Consider the following 14,550-nt stretch of genomic DNA (forward strand, 5'->3'; position numbering starts at 1 on the left):
GAACTGGTGCCTTTTGCTATTTAGGAATTTTAGAAATTTTAATTTTTACGTTTACATGGTAACAAGTTGGACTTAGGTTCTATAAGGGTGGTGTTCGTTTCCAGAGCGTAACTCAAAAACCGGTAAATACTTTCTTACAAAACCTTGCATGTCTACCAGGCTGAACTGGTGCCTTTTGCTATTTAGGAATTTTTATTTTTTTATTTTTTATGTTTCCATGGCAACAAGTTGGATTTAAGTTTTCATATAGGGTGGATTCACTTATGGAGTATAAAAAATAAACTGTTAAATATTTCCTTGCCAAACATTGCATGTCCATATATAAAGTACATACTGAACAGGTGCCATTTGATATTAAGGAGTTTTAGAAATGTTTATTTTAGAATTTCCATTGCAGCTATTTTGACATGGGCTAAGAGAAATGTTGGGTCAGTAACCTGGTTTGGGACCATAATGTGTTAAAATGGGTGGGGGATATAGATGACTTCGTTGACTATACTCTTGTTTCTTGTAATTTGTCATTTGTTTGCATAAAAAACCCCACAGAAACACACGTTTTACTTTCCATTTCATATGGATGCGACCATGGTGGATCTTTTGTTGGTAAACAATGTATGCTTCTTAAACATGTTAAAGAACATTAAACTCTTGACTCATTACATACAGAATTGCACATTTACTTTACTGCCAGCTGCCAGGGGGATATGTCATCTTTCTGATGACTCTTGTTTTATATGAGGAGATTAAGATTACCGTGTGTTTTGTCTCGTAAATGAAGCCTGAAGCAACCATCAGCTGTGCACACCATTCTCTGAATCTACTGGTGATTTGGTTAAAAATTACACAATAATATTAATTTAATGAATTTTGATACAATGATCAGAAGAATTGTATCTGAAACTATTATTTTATCAGGAATAATATATTCCAATATCATGTTATTTTAGTTGCAGCTTTACTATATATATTTGAAATAAATTAATAACCTTAAGTGTAGCACTTTGGTACAGCTGATAGCTATTGCCAGATAATTTTTCGCATGGAACCATTTGACCAATCACCGTCAATGCTGCTGGGCTCAGGATAACAAAAACTTTATTTTGACATGTAATAGTCAAACTACAACCAATATGACTTTGTGAGTGAGTTGTGCGATCTTTTGATCACTTTACGATTTCACTGAAATGAATGTAAATATTATTGAATAAAATTTGGAATAAAATTATTAAAATAGATTACAAACATAAATCCAGATATACAATGAACACTTTTTATAACCAGATAGAATAATTACATGATTAGTTTGTGTACTTCAGTATGGATTTGTTGACATGGTATTTCTGGTGTTACGGGCTCACAGTAACTTGTGTCTTTGTTTTGGGCGAAAAAAGCATCAAAACTCTTCAACCCTGTGTATAAGACGACCCCCTTGTAAGCCCCCTAATTATAGGTACAAAAAACTTGCTTTATACACAGTGTTATATGGTATAATCAAACACCTTTGAACTTATTTCCATTTTTAGAAGATTGAGTGGCGTGCTTATTTAACATGTTAAACAGTATCCTATCATGATTTTAATTCATCAGTACTTTAAGACGCCTGAAGTTTTAAGTCTATTTACTTAGACATAAAGTGGAAGGGGGATATAGGAATGGATGCTGTCCGTTGGTCCGTCATGTGTCGTTTCCTGAGCAGAACTAATAAACCATTCAAGATATCTTGGCACATAGATAGATCTATTGGTGAACTGGTGCCTTTTGATAGTTTGGGATGTTTCAAAAATTTATTTTTCGAGTTTCCATGGCAACAACTGAAGACTTAAATGGAAAATGGCTCCTATCAGAATTAGATCTTAAAAACGTACAATATTTCTTCACTAAACTTGGCACATAGATAGGACTACTTGTAAACAGGTGCCTTTTGATTAAATTATTTTTTTATTTTCCATAGCAACGACTTTAACTTAGACTGAAAATGACAGTAGTGCTCATTTCAGGAGCAGAACTTGAAAACTGTGCAATAGTTCTTGTCATGCTCACATCTGGACATGTCATATTGGTGGAGGATATGAGTATTTCATGCTTGTTTATCTTGACAGACATGTCTAAATGCTATATTTCTAATAATGTTATTATATAAAATGTAATAGATTATACTTATGACTGCTCGTAAGTCATGCATGTGTAATGCAATCAACAGACTTACACAATTATACAAAGATATCAAATAAAATTATCCAATATGACCTTTATTGTATTCATATAATCATTGTATAAGCAAACCTTGGATGTCATTGAGTCAAAATTGAAGTCTGTATTGAAATTGTAAAAAAAGAATTTGGTCTCTGGAACAGCTGATAGTAGTAGTCATTATATATGTGTGTAAAATCTGTTGAAAATAATGCCAAGATGCATGCTTGGTCAAGTAGAATCAAGTATTTGGGGGGACAGACGTCAGATGTCATGATTATTTCAAATGTCAAGGTCAAGGCAATTTATTTACAAATTATTGTCAGTGTGGAGATTTTATCATGTTCATATTAGTAATGCACCTGAAGTCTTCAGAAGTGATTTCTGTTTGACTTGATTGGCAAAGATTGGGTCACTTAAGAGGTGGGTCATATTGTAGATGACAATAAAGGGTAATTATCAATCCTTGAATACTTTGTTTGGTTCACTCCCACTTGTCAGACATCCCATTTGTCACTGTCAGACGACCCAATCATCGGATAGACCAGTCAAGGGTGACCAGTGTAACTGCCTGGTCTTACCTACTAATTAGTGAGCTGCTCCATACTGTTGGCAGAGTAAGCTGCTCCAACTTGTTAAGTGATACAGATTAACCAGATTATGATTGTGTTAGTGGTTGAGTGGTATGTAAACAAGAAAGCATGGATGACTTCATTAATATTCAAAGCCTGGCTACTGATCTTGGATCGGCAAATGCGATTGGAGCAATGCCAGGTGGTATTGCTGTTGGACAACGCACCATCCAATGCTACTGTCGACATAACTAATGTGAAATGTTACTTTTTACCACCAAACACCACATCGCACATTCAGCCACTAGATGCCGGGATCATAAAGAATTTCAAGCTTTATTATAAGAAACAGCAAATGAAATTACACCTCGCAACCACAAGCCCTAGATGTCAAGCGAGCAGGGGACTTTGAGAAATGTGCCTTCAAAATGTTAGAAACAGAAAACACTGACAGACTATTTTAAGTAGATGAAGCAAGTTGTTAAGACAGTAGCACTTGCATTTACACGAGGAAACGTGTGTCGTTGATGTGATAAATTCAGTGAGTAATGTCTCTATTGTTATGTATAAATGGGAAAATTATTATTATTTTTGCACTGTCATTAATTATAAATTAAGGAATGAATGAATAAACAACATAACAATATTAATATTTCGTTTTTAATAATTTTATTACAAGGTACACACGGTTATTATCTATCGTGAAGACGTCCGATTTTCGATCACAAATCAATTAATTTCGTTGATCCGACATACTCGTTAATCCGACACAATCATGTGCAACCAACGATGTCGGATTAACGAGACTTGACTGTATATTATGTTGAGGAATCCACAACAAGGACTATGACTAGGTATGCCCATCTTGCAATCAACCTGAATCCATTGCTCGCTTGTTACTGGAATGTCAAGATCATGGCCCAGCCTGGGCTTGGTTAAAACAAGAATTGCAGTAAAATTATATCAATATACGAAAATAGAAATCATACAAAGTATATCAAAACTTCAAAATGTGTGATATCACACGTTTCAGCGTATATTGTGTATATAGTGTCTTTCTAATAATTTAATAATATTATTTCTTAAGTAAAGTGATAAAATTTCCGTACGCTGTATGAGTGGTTGTAGTGAAATATGTTCCACATTTAAGTTGAATAAATATATCCTGTAAATAATTCAGATATGTGATTTCTGATGAATACGTCAAAATGTGTGATTCTGGTATGATTTGATGATAAAAAGTCCAGAATAAACTTTTTCTGTAAATTCTTCAAAATGTCTGTGTTTTGGTCTGTTCCTCTTTAATGAAAGGTAAACTATTACTTAACTAACCATCCTGGACTAATCCTGGTATGAGCTGTCTGACAATTAGGAGGTTGCCCTTAGTTTTTTTGTAGGATAATACGAAACATTTTTCAAGGATTAGTATTGCATAACCACTTCTATGTTTCCTATGTGCCAAGCCGAAGGTCATTCTATTATTGACATATAGAAAGTGATGTAAACAATTAAGTTCAAACTCTCTTTACAGTGTCAGTGTGACATTACATATCCTTACTGTTTGACATTCATTTAGAGCTCATGGCTGACATTAAGTGTCAAGGTCAGTACATCAGGAGTTCATTAAACTTTGTAATTAATTTAGCTAGCAGAATAATACATTTCAATGTTCTACTACCCTGGGCTTGTGTTTTTCAGAAGTGATGTCATAAAACTGGTAGTGCTTATAACTTTGTTATTAAGATAGATAGAGGCATGTGCAGAGACACCACTACAGACTTACAGTATCAGGACATTTTCATGATTTGACCAACTTCTGTTACAATCTGGATTTGCAGATGCACAAAAATATGTTTATAAAGATGTAGCAAGTACCTGCCTCGAAGTATAAAACAAAGAGCACACTTGAACATGTGCTGAAAATATATGATACAACACAACATGATTTAACAGTTGTTCTCCAAAATGATTAAATTATTGTTATTGTAAAAAAATGTTAGCTTTCATAAATATTTTGGGGGATATTTTAATGAAATTGTGTGTCTTCAGTCTTCTGTACAAAAACATATACCTGAAAATATATATGTTCATCTATCACCCCCAGAGTCTCAGGTAATTCAGTGTCATAGCAGTAAAAGCTTTTAGTTGCATGTTTTCAAGCCCTTAATTACAGATTTTGCATAATTAGTTTGAGTAACATTTAATCCCTGTGCTTGTGCTTCGAAATGAAAGCAGACAAAAACATGATAGGAAGAATGAATATCCTGTTGTGCAATGAAACAATACTCATAAATGGAGTGAGAGAGCAAGACTTGATTTTCTTATTCAACTAGAAAATTATGTGTCAAGAACACGTCCAAAATTGAAATGACACCTGTCATTAAAGTAACAACAGACCAATATCGCAGTTATGCATGTTTGTCATATACGTTTAAAATGTCACTCTGAGAATCCAGAATGTCACCTGCAGTTCAGTGTGTCTTGTAAATGTGGAAACCTCCAACTGCAATATTGGTGCTAATTCAATTGACCATACAGAAGTGGCTACAACACATGTTGAAGAATATCTGGTTAGAACGTGCAGTCCACATATTATGCCGTGGACAATTGTGAAAAGGAAAAACAGCTGCATATGTTCCATACAAAATTTCCCTGTAAGACTTTAAAACTCTTCATTTTCAAACAAAGTCAAACAAATAGAATCGTTCTTTTGAATCAGAAATCAAACTGTTGATATTCTTCGCAGCCCATGTGTGTATAAAAGAGACTTGTCAACATAGGTGGCACAGTACACCAAACTCACTCACTCACAGTGTAATGGGAAATACCGGAACTTTCTTAGTGTTTATAAGTTCGATTGTGATTGGTCTGTTACATTTACTCAACCAATCAAATTGAATGGTGCAATTTGAGAGGTGCCATGGCTAGTGGAACATTGGCTGTCAAATGACATAATTCCAGAAAGCTATATTTTTTAGCTTAGGCAACATTTTTTTTATTTCTTGGTTTACAGATGTGCTGGTTTACAGAAGTCCAAATGTTGAAAAAAATAAAAATAAATAATTAGTCCTTTTTTTATTTCCACCGATCTTTACTTTAAAAAATGCATAAAAAATTCAAACCCCCAAATATCTATTTTCCTTGTTGAGTGTACAGCAAAGGGAAGTCTCTCTATTTCTTGCTCGGATCCTGCAATACAAAAGTGTTTGTCTTTTGTAGAAAACCATTACATCGTAACTCGTTAACGATTTCAGGGAAACGAACAGCTCATAACAATTAAACTTGGTCAATACAAATTTACAGTTTGAGCTAAAACATCACTAGACATGATGATTTACCGATAAAATTGTATTTACTGTTTTGCTAATCATTGTTTTATATGCAGAGATTAAGATTACCATGTGAATTGTCATGTTAACTAAGCTGGAAGGAACCATCAGCTGTGAACACCTTTCTCGGAATCTACCGGTAATTCGGTTAAAAATTACCCAATAATATAACTTTAAAGAATTTTGATACAATGTTAGGAAGAATTGTATCTGAAACTATAATTCTAATAATTCTAATAATTTGTTCCAGTATCATATTATTTTAGTTGTAGCTTTACTATATATATTTGAAATATATTTATAACCATAAGCGTAGCACTTTCAGTGTTTGCGTTGTTCTCCAAAATAATGGGGTCCCCTGAGACGCGACAGCCGCAAGCGCTGTAGGGCGAAGCTATCTTGGGGGGGTTTGAGGGCATGCCCCCCTAAGAAATTTTGTTAAATGTGGACCTGAAATGGCCATTCTGAGCATGAATACGTGTGTGGTTAAAATCTTTAAGTGTCTGTTTTTATGTGTGTAGACAAAACATCTTTGAATCTTCATAGATTAGCTACTTGACTCTTTCAACACAAGTCAACCAAAAGCTTTTAACTGCTGTGACACCCAGTTCCCAGAGACTCATGTGATAGATGAAGCCAACATTTATCAAGGAAACTATCTGCTTGTAAAACATTAGTCCTGCACCATGACTGTGGAATATATTTATTTTATGAAAACAACACCAATCTAGAAATGTATAAAAAAGCAAGTCTAGCCAGCTCTAGCTAGGAAATCAGCATATGGGAAATTATATATTTATTTTTAGAGTCGAGAAGGGTATTGTGTAATATAAGATTTCATAGACTAAATGTTAGTCTAGTAAAACATCTTTGCAACTACATGTTATACACCATTTGAAAGGTCTAATCCTACTGTTTATACATATTTATGTTTATCACTTTATTCAAATAAAGCATTTACAACTTAAGTAAGTTGTAAATAAAAACAAATCTAAGCTAACACATTCAAACGTCCAGATTGAGGACCAGGGAAGCGAAAATTTGACGATTTTTGTCAAATATAAACAGTCATAAAATCCACTTAGATCTACCTATTTCTTTTTATTTTCATTGTTTATGTGATCGGAAAAGTATTTTAAAAATAATTGTAAATAGTATCTGTCATCGCCAATTTCCCGATAACAGCAGCTGTCCGCTCAGTAACATGAAGAAATACGTCCGTTTTCGAAGCTTTGTATTAGAAAGCTTATTTTTTCATCTACACTAACCTTGCCCAGAGTCTTTTTGTAGCTGTAATGTGCTTTCCAGCCGATATCTGCTACGAGGGTGGTGATAAGTTAAACTAGAGCACATGACCTAAGGCTGTCAATCAAATTACAGCAATGGTACGTGTATAATGAATTAAGGATTTTGACGAAAAGTTTTTGTTATTCTGAACGTTTCAAGCAGGAAACTTGCGATCTATATTCGTGCTAGGTTAGGAGCTGTGACAAATTTTTTCAGGCATATTGGAAACATCGTATCCTAGCTGTTAGATTTACATTACACGCGATCGCAAGAAAAGATGGAAATAATAATTTAGCTGTAAGTTTGACAACTTATAGATATATTTTGGTTGATTTTATTTATTACTTTGTATACTGTATTTAAAGATTTGCCTGAAACGATTTTATTTTGCTCTTTGACATGTTCGATGTGGACCCGTTGTCGAAGTGTGTGTCAGAGAATTATTTTTTCAATAACATCACAGGAAATAGTGAATCATTTTTAATCTATCGATAAAAAAATGATTAATTGAAATGGAATATTGTATTTCAGACATTGTGAAATGTGATAGATTTAAAAAATGAATGATATGACAAGTAGGATCATGAAATTAAATAGATCTACCCTTTATTTTGACGTGACTACGGCTTGGCCATATATATAATATAATTGCAGGTCTTCCGGCCTGCGGTGTCTGGGGACTTGAGGCTTCTTGGCCGGTGTACCGGTCTACGGTGTTGAAAGCAAACTTTCTTGAAACCTATTTTTCTTTGGACAAACTTTCTTTTTACTTTTTTTCAAAAAAATGAAAAACGCGTAAGGGGACGTGTGTATGTTGTTTTTTTTGCGTATTTTTGTATATGGGACGCCGTAAATGCAAACACTGACTTTGATAAAGCTGATCACTATTACTAGTTATTAATTCGTAAGGAACAAATTGACCAATCACTGTCTATGCTCCCGGGCTCGCGATTGCAAAAACTTCATGTTGACATATAATAGTCAAACTAAAACAAATATGGCTTTCACCGAGTCAATGTATGTCATTTATATATATACCCTTTTGGCAAGTGACTTTGTTCAAAATGTGCCTCTGTTCACCCAGCAGTGAGTGGATACCCGTTAGGATGAGATGGTAATGTGGCTGTTAACCTTCTAGCGCCTCACAGGCAGCTTGGGTTGTATACTCTCCAGGAGCTGAGAATGAAAATCGAGTGCCCACTGATCCATTGACTGGGGTAATAATGCAAGCGCCATGAGCACACAAGCAGGTATGGAGATTGGCACCATACAAATGGACTCATTATTATTCTCTATCCACATAAATTTGTGTTAAGGCGTCAATAGCGGTAATCTGACCATGGTTGCTGTAAATAACTGTGTAAACTAATGTAAAAAATATTGAATGAAATTGAAAGAAGAGATATGTCATCTCCCTTTTTTTTCTGATAATCTATGAGAGGATATATATATATATATATCTGGTGTGACTGGTACCACTCGATAAAATCATGACAACTATTTCAGTTTCAAGGTTGGATTGGAAGCGAAATCTCGCAACACAAAGCGTAAATAGATTGGTTTATCAGCTGTTTATGATCATATATATTTTAGACCACAAATGTAGTTCACCAGCAGTACGACTGAAAATGGAAAATTAACTCGTCCTTGTCATTTTATTGTCGCCAATAGGACGAGCGTTAGTTTCCACCACTGCACATTCCTTTTGCCTTGTTTGTGTTTGAGTAAAGACAAAGCTTCTGTCAACTTTAGTGTACGCATGATCTGATCGTTTCATACATGTATCTAAACAGTTTTGACAGCTCTTGAGACCTGCTGTGGGTACCCGGAGAGGGTCGGGTACCCAGGTAGTAAATTTGGAATCATCCCAGCCGTAGTGCCCGTATCAGATTAACCCAAATGGTGCAGACCCCTGAAGATCTGGGTTAGAATAGGTCTTCAACAACCCCTGCTTGCCTTACAAAGTGACTATGCTTGTCGTAAGAGGCAACTAACGGGATCGCTTGGTCAGGCTCGCGGACTGGGTTGATGCATCTTATCCCGTGGATCGATGCTCATGATGCCAATCACTGGATTGTCTGGTCCAGACTCGATAATTTACAGACCACCGTCATATAGCTGGAATATTACTGAGTGCGGCGTTAAACAACAAACAAACTACAGGGTTAATACTGATCTTTAGATTCTAAATTTAAGCACTTTTCAATGAAATATGTTCGTTTTCAAGGACTTTTTTCTTGTTTAACAACGCCCAAATCTCGTAAATGTAATCCCAACAATGACTGACAGTTTCTTCTGGTGCCGACTTCTTCGCCTGTGGGACTTTAGTGCACTTTTACCCATAGTACCCACATCAATTTCCTTCCTGCAGCAGTATCACAATGCTTTGTTTCTGTCTTCTGTTTCACACAGCCATTCGTACTGCAAAACCCAAGTGCGATTTAAAAAATCACTCCCCCTGATTAAAACACAATTTTACTGGTTCCCAGATCATGGGTCATGCCACGTTTTTTACAACAGTTGCAAGATGACCCCACAAAATATTGCAGAGGTATTGAAGGAACAAACTGTTAACTATCTACAAAACAGTAGATTTTGTAAGCATTTTGTATGGTTCCACTGTCCACGGAAATTTTGAACAAGAATTTATAACAAAGGACATATTTGTGATTTTGTTTATTTCATGACGTTTAATTACAGAAAATGGAAATAATATCTGAGAATAGTGGGAACAAATCATTATGAGATTTAAAAGACAGATTGAGTACTTAATATAATAGCTACATATTGGTTTTAAGAAAATCTGGTTGACAAGGCTGAAGAAAGATGTCAAGGCCTTAGATAATTACTTTTCATATCATTTTTTTCAAGGACAGTTTCTTAAATCAAGGGGCTGCTGGGATCCTTGAGGTGTTCTCCAATGGAGGGACCTGCTAGATCTCTTATTTTTAACATTAGAGTTTATGACAAGGACTGTTAAATTTTCATGCTTTATTTCAAACACTGCAGCACTTTTCTTGGACAAAGTAAAGGTCAGCTGAGAAGGAAATGAGGGTCCATGAAAGAATGACAATGAACTCCCAAGTAACATAATGTTTTCATGTCCTATTGTGAAATGTCAGCAGATAGCTGAAAACATTAACCACTTATAAGGCTCATTATATTTAGAGGGGCGGTCGGGTAGCCTAGTGTTTAAAGCGTTCGCTCGTCACGCCGAAGACCCGGGTTCGATTCTCAACATGGGCACAATGTGTGAAGCCCATTTCTGGTGTTCCCCGCCGGATATTGCTGGAATATTGCTAAAAGCGGCGTAAAACCATACTCACTCACTCATTATATTTAGACATGTAAAACATATATCTAATTATATATGAATCTATTCATTATATTGTTTTGTTTCAGGATGAAGCCCAACACATAAAAGGTCCAAATGAAAATGAACGGAGAGACTCCCAGTGTTCCCATAACCACCCTGGCAGGCATATCTAGTCTAACAGACTGTAAGTTGATATTTAAGCAGTTTGATACACTAGTTAAAAGGCAGGGTTAGAAATTAACAATAGTCCACTAGCCCAGGGCCAGTACAAATTCCTGCGGGCCAAGTACAAATTTCATAATTTCCCCATTGTTTTTACATTAGAAGTGCATTTTATCTTTAATCATGCTAGTAAAGCTTTTCAGTTTAGTTCTAACCCTGAATGGGGATGCTTTATGCTTATTTCATATTATCAGAGTGTGCCAAAAACATTTGAGCCTACCTGCCGAACATGTTTCTTGACATCGTTTTCCGTAGATTTTATTGTTAATATATGAACTTTTATTAGCATACTTACTAGACCAAAAGAAATTTTCGTAGACTTGGGCTTCAGACTAGTGGCTTAAGTCACAGACTGTATTATGTCAAGGATACTGAACGGCAAAAGAAACCCCAAGTCTCCCCAAGTAAGACTGCATGAAAAGTTGTCATTTAAATATCTGGGTAATTTTTGTCAACGCTTCTAAAATTTAACATTAGCTTGTCCGCAAAAATGAAATTTGATGATAGATAAACAAAGCAGATGACAATAAAACCGATTGCCCAAACGCATCACTTGAGATCCGTGCAGATTGAAATGCACATGCGCTCCCCCATTTCTTGCCCTAAAAAAACCACCCAGATTGGATAACATTCATTCGTTATTGAATTGCTACCACGTGCCAAGATTGACAAGAAATCAGCGACACCAAGCCCTTGGACGATTGCAAGCCGGCAAGTAGCCAATGCATTTCAAGTCCTAGCAAGGACCATATACAGGCTTAAACAACAGTACCAAGGGACCAAGGGTCACCACCCGACGTCAGGATCGTCAGGTTGTGCGACAGCATCTTCAAGATCGCTTTGTTACTGCTGCGGAAACTGCTCGACAGACCATGGGGACACACCAGCAGTGGAGAAGGGAAGTGGAGAGAGTCTGACGATGCCGTGGGGAACGTTATTTGGATGCTTGTGTTGTTGAGAGAGACTCGTGGGGTGGTCCGAGCATCATGGTGTGGGGTGGAATTGGTCTTGCACGGATGGTCGGCCTTGTGGTCTTCCAGAACATCGGTTCAGGGAGATGCAATGGTGTCACAGCTGCTCGATACATTTATCAAGTATTGACACCACACGCCATACCTCATTTTCAGCATGATGTCCGACCAAGGCCGACAACAGCAGCTGAACTGCGTCAGGCGTAATTCAGAGTGTGGGTTCAAGTGCCAATGGCCTTCATCAACCGCCTCATCCATTCAATGTATCGACGTTGCACGGCAGTCATCAATGCACATGGCGGACACACGAGATACTGACTTGTGATACCATTTTCTCAGAGACTAGTGTTGTGTTTCACTTTAAGAACATTTGACACTTTAATTTCAACCTTGATGATCAGTTTTGCCAAGTTTCATCTTTTTAATATGTCTCAAAGTAAGTTTACAGTGTTTGGACAAATAAGGTTTTTCATATATCTATCCAGTATCCATGGTGACGTTTCTTTTGTGATTCAGTATAGATCCATCTCATCTGTATCCCTGGGAAATGTTTTTGAGACATTAACTATACTGTCAAGGGTAAGGGTCATAGTACTGTCAAGAGTTTTTCGGATAACAGGAGCAGTATTAAACTATTATGTAGGTCGAAATTTGGTACCTGTCATCCTTGTGGTGGGGCAGCAGACTTGAAAGCCTATGTTTGTCAATCTTACTGAAGGCGATTTATGCAATTTTTGCAACTTTGCCGTTTCCTGCAGACATTTAGGCAGTTATTTTGAAGTCTTAGGCATGTACTGGTTATAGGTTCTGAATACTCATATATGTGTTACAAATAATGAAATTGTAAGATAATAGTACTTCCAATGAGGAGCCTATGCCATATTTTGGATGTAACTTTGAAGTGGAATGGTGAAAGGTTTTGTTATAAGATTTAGGACTTTTTGAAAGCACACAATTCATGGACATCTCAGGGATATCAATCACACACACACACACACACACACACACACACACACACACACACACACACACACACACACACACACACCACACACACACACACACACACACACACACACACACACACACACACACACACCTCTCTGAGAATTTGGTACTATTTACAATGTTAATCCATGTTATAGCAGGAGTAATTGCGATAGTAATGGCCCTCCAAAAACATATGAAGTCCGAAAACCGATGATATATGTAGAAGCATTCGTGCAGGTCAATGAAACTTATCTTTACTGAAGAGCCGCAATCTGAAAAGGATCCAAGCTACCGAAGTAAATTGTTCAGTCATAGTGAAGGTCATTTGTATAGTAGGTTTTCATTTTTCCTAAAATGCCTTCCTTAAAAAGACGAATGTATTGGTTATATGATGTGAAAACTTGTGTATGCTGTGCCAAAAAATAAGTATGTGAGTCAAGGGTTTCTTTACATAAGAATTCAGGGGGTCTGAAGATTCAAAAATGACATGAGCATACCTTAATTTAGAAAAATGTGTACCCTACTTTCAAACATTAATTATTCCACTGCGAATATATTTATAAATATGTGAATATTACTGGATTATGTGCATTGTCAACGGAAATAAAATATTAATTACATTTTTATTTCTGTATTTCTGTTCATTGTTGACTTTAGGAGGAATAAGATATAATATTTATGTATTTCTGTTCATTGTCGACTTTGGGAGGAATTATTTGCGAGTACAATTATAGATCATTTTCCGACGTGTTTACTACAATCAGCTGTTCATTTCATTGGCATACGGGAGACAAAAATTTGCAGTTATCAAATTTCTAGGTCTTTGACAATGTGTGTTTAGATCGTAATTTAATATATTCAAAGTGATGACATGAAATAGTGACTGTCTTAAATGTGTTAGAAATTGAACTTGCAGAACTACAAGGATATACAGCCATGTCAGTACTTGCCGACATAATTTTCATCAATTAACATGCAAAGCAACAGAAGTATGTCAACTTGTCAGCCGTACATTTTTTCAGTCGTCAATCAGGATATTTAACTAATAGTTTACTGGTCAATTAGTTGTTTCATCAGCGATAGAAATTGGTGCAAGTCTTTTAGTTTTTGCCAAACTGCCCAGTATACGGTATCATAAGGACTAGAAGAAATTTGTGATTTTTAAGGGTTTTGCTCATGTTATTATAAGAACTAGTGGACTGAAAATGTTAGTTTCTATTGCTGTTCAGCCTTAATCGTGACGTCTGGAAAAGTCACTCGTGTGTTATAGCCCACCCCAACTCTAAGCAACTGCAACACCTCATAGTATGAATAGGACCCCATGTTACTTATGGAAATGCGCACATTTTTAATGTCACAGTGGCACACCTTAAACAATTTCTGGTTATATCTCTACTTCCATAGAATGTGGAACACAAACAAGACAAGGTCTGAAAAAAGGAATTACACAATAGTATCAACAAAAATTCTAAACAGTGAGGTTTTCAATAAATATTGAACTACAGTGTTACTAATGATACTCATCCCTGGTAGTGAATGGTTTCGATTTTTTCGCCCAAGCTCTGTCCCAATCAGAATGTACAAATTCATTGTAGCTATACATAACTATCTTAAAACATCATTTTCTAATTCTCTAAATAGGCATATGGTCTGGAGATCCTTAGATTTGATGT

General features: G+C 36.0%; 1 protein-coding gene across 4 annotated transcripts in view; it reads left to right on the forward strand.

The window, feature by feature from the left end:
* The window catches only part of LOC124146183 (nipped-B-like protein), a 63,834-nt gene that overhangs the window by 13,309 nt on the left and 35,975 nt on the right, over nucleotides 1–14,550 (forward strand). For all 4 annotated transcript variants that reach the window (XM_046516343.2, XM_046516344.2, XM_046516345.2 and 1 more), the window contains exon 2: nucleotides 10,781–10,878. In XM_046516343.2, the coding sequence (XP_046372299.1) occupies nucleotides 10,809–10,878 (70 nt within the window). In that variant the 5' untranslated portion in view covers nucleotides 10,781–10,808. The remainder of the gene's footprint in view (nucleotides 1–10,780; nucleotides 10,879–14,550) is intronic.

Source organism: Haliotis rufescens, unplaced genomic scaffold, assembly GCF_023055435.1.
Source record: "Haliotis rufescens isolate VD_foot unplaced genomic scaffold, xgHalRufe1.0.p SCAF_2, whole genome shotgun sequence".
Classification (NCBI taxonomy): Eukaryota; Metazoa; Mollusca; class Gastropoda; order Lepetellida; family Haliotidae; genus Haliotis; species Haliotis rufescens.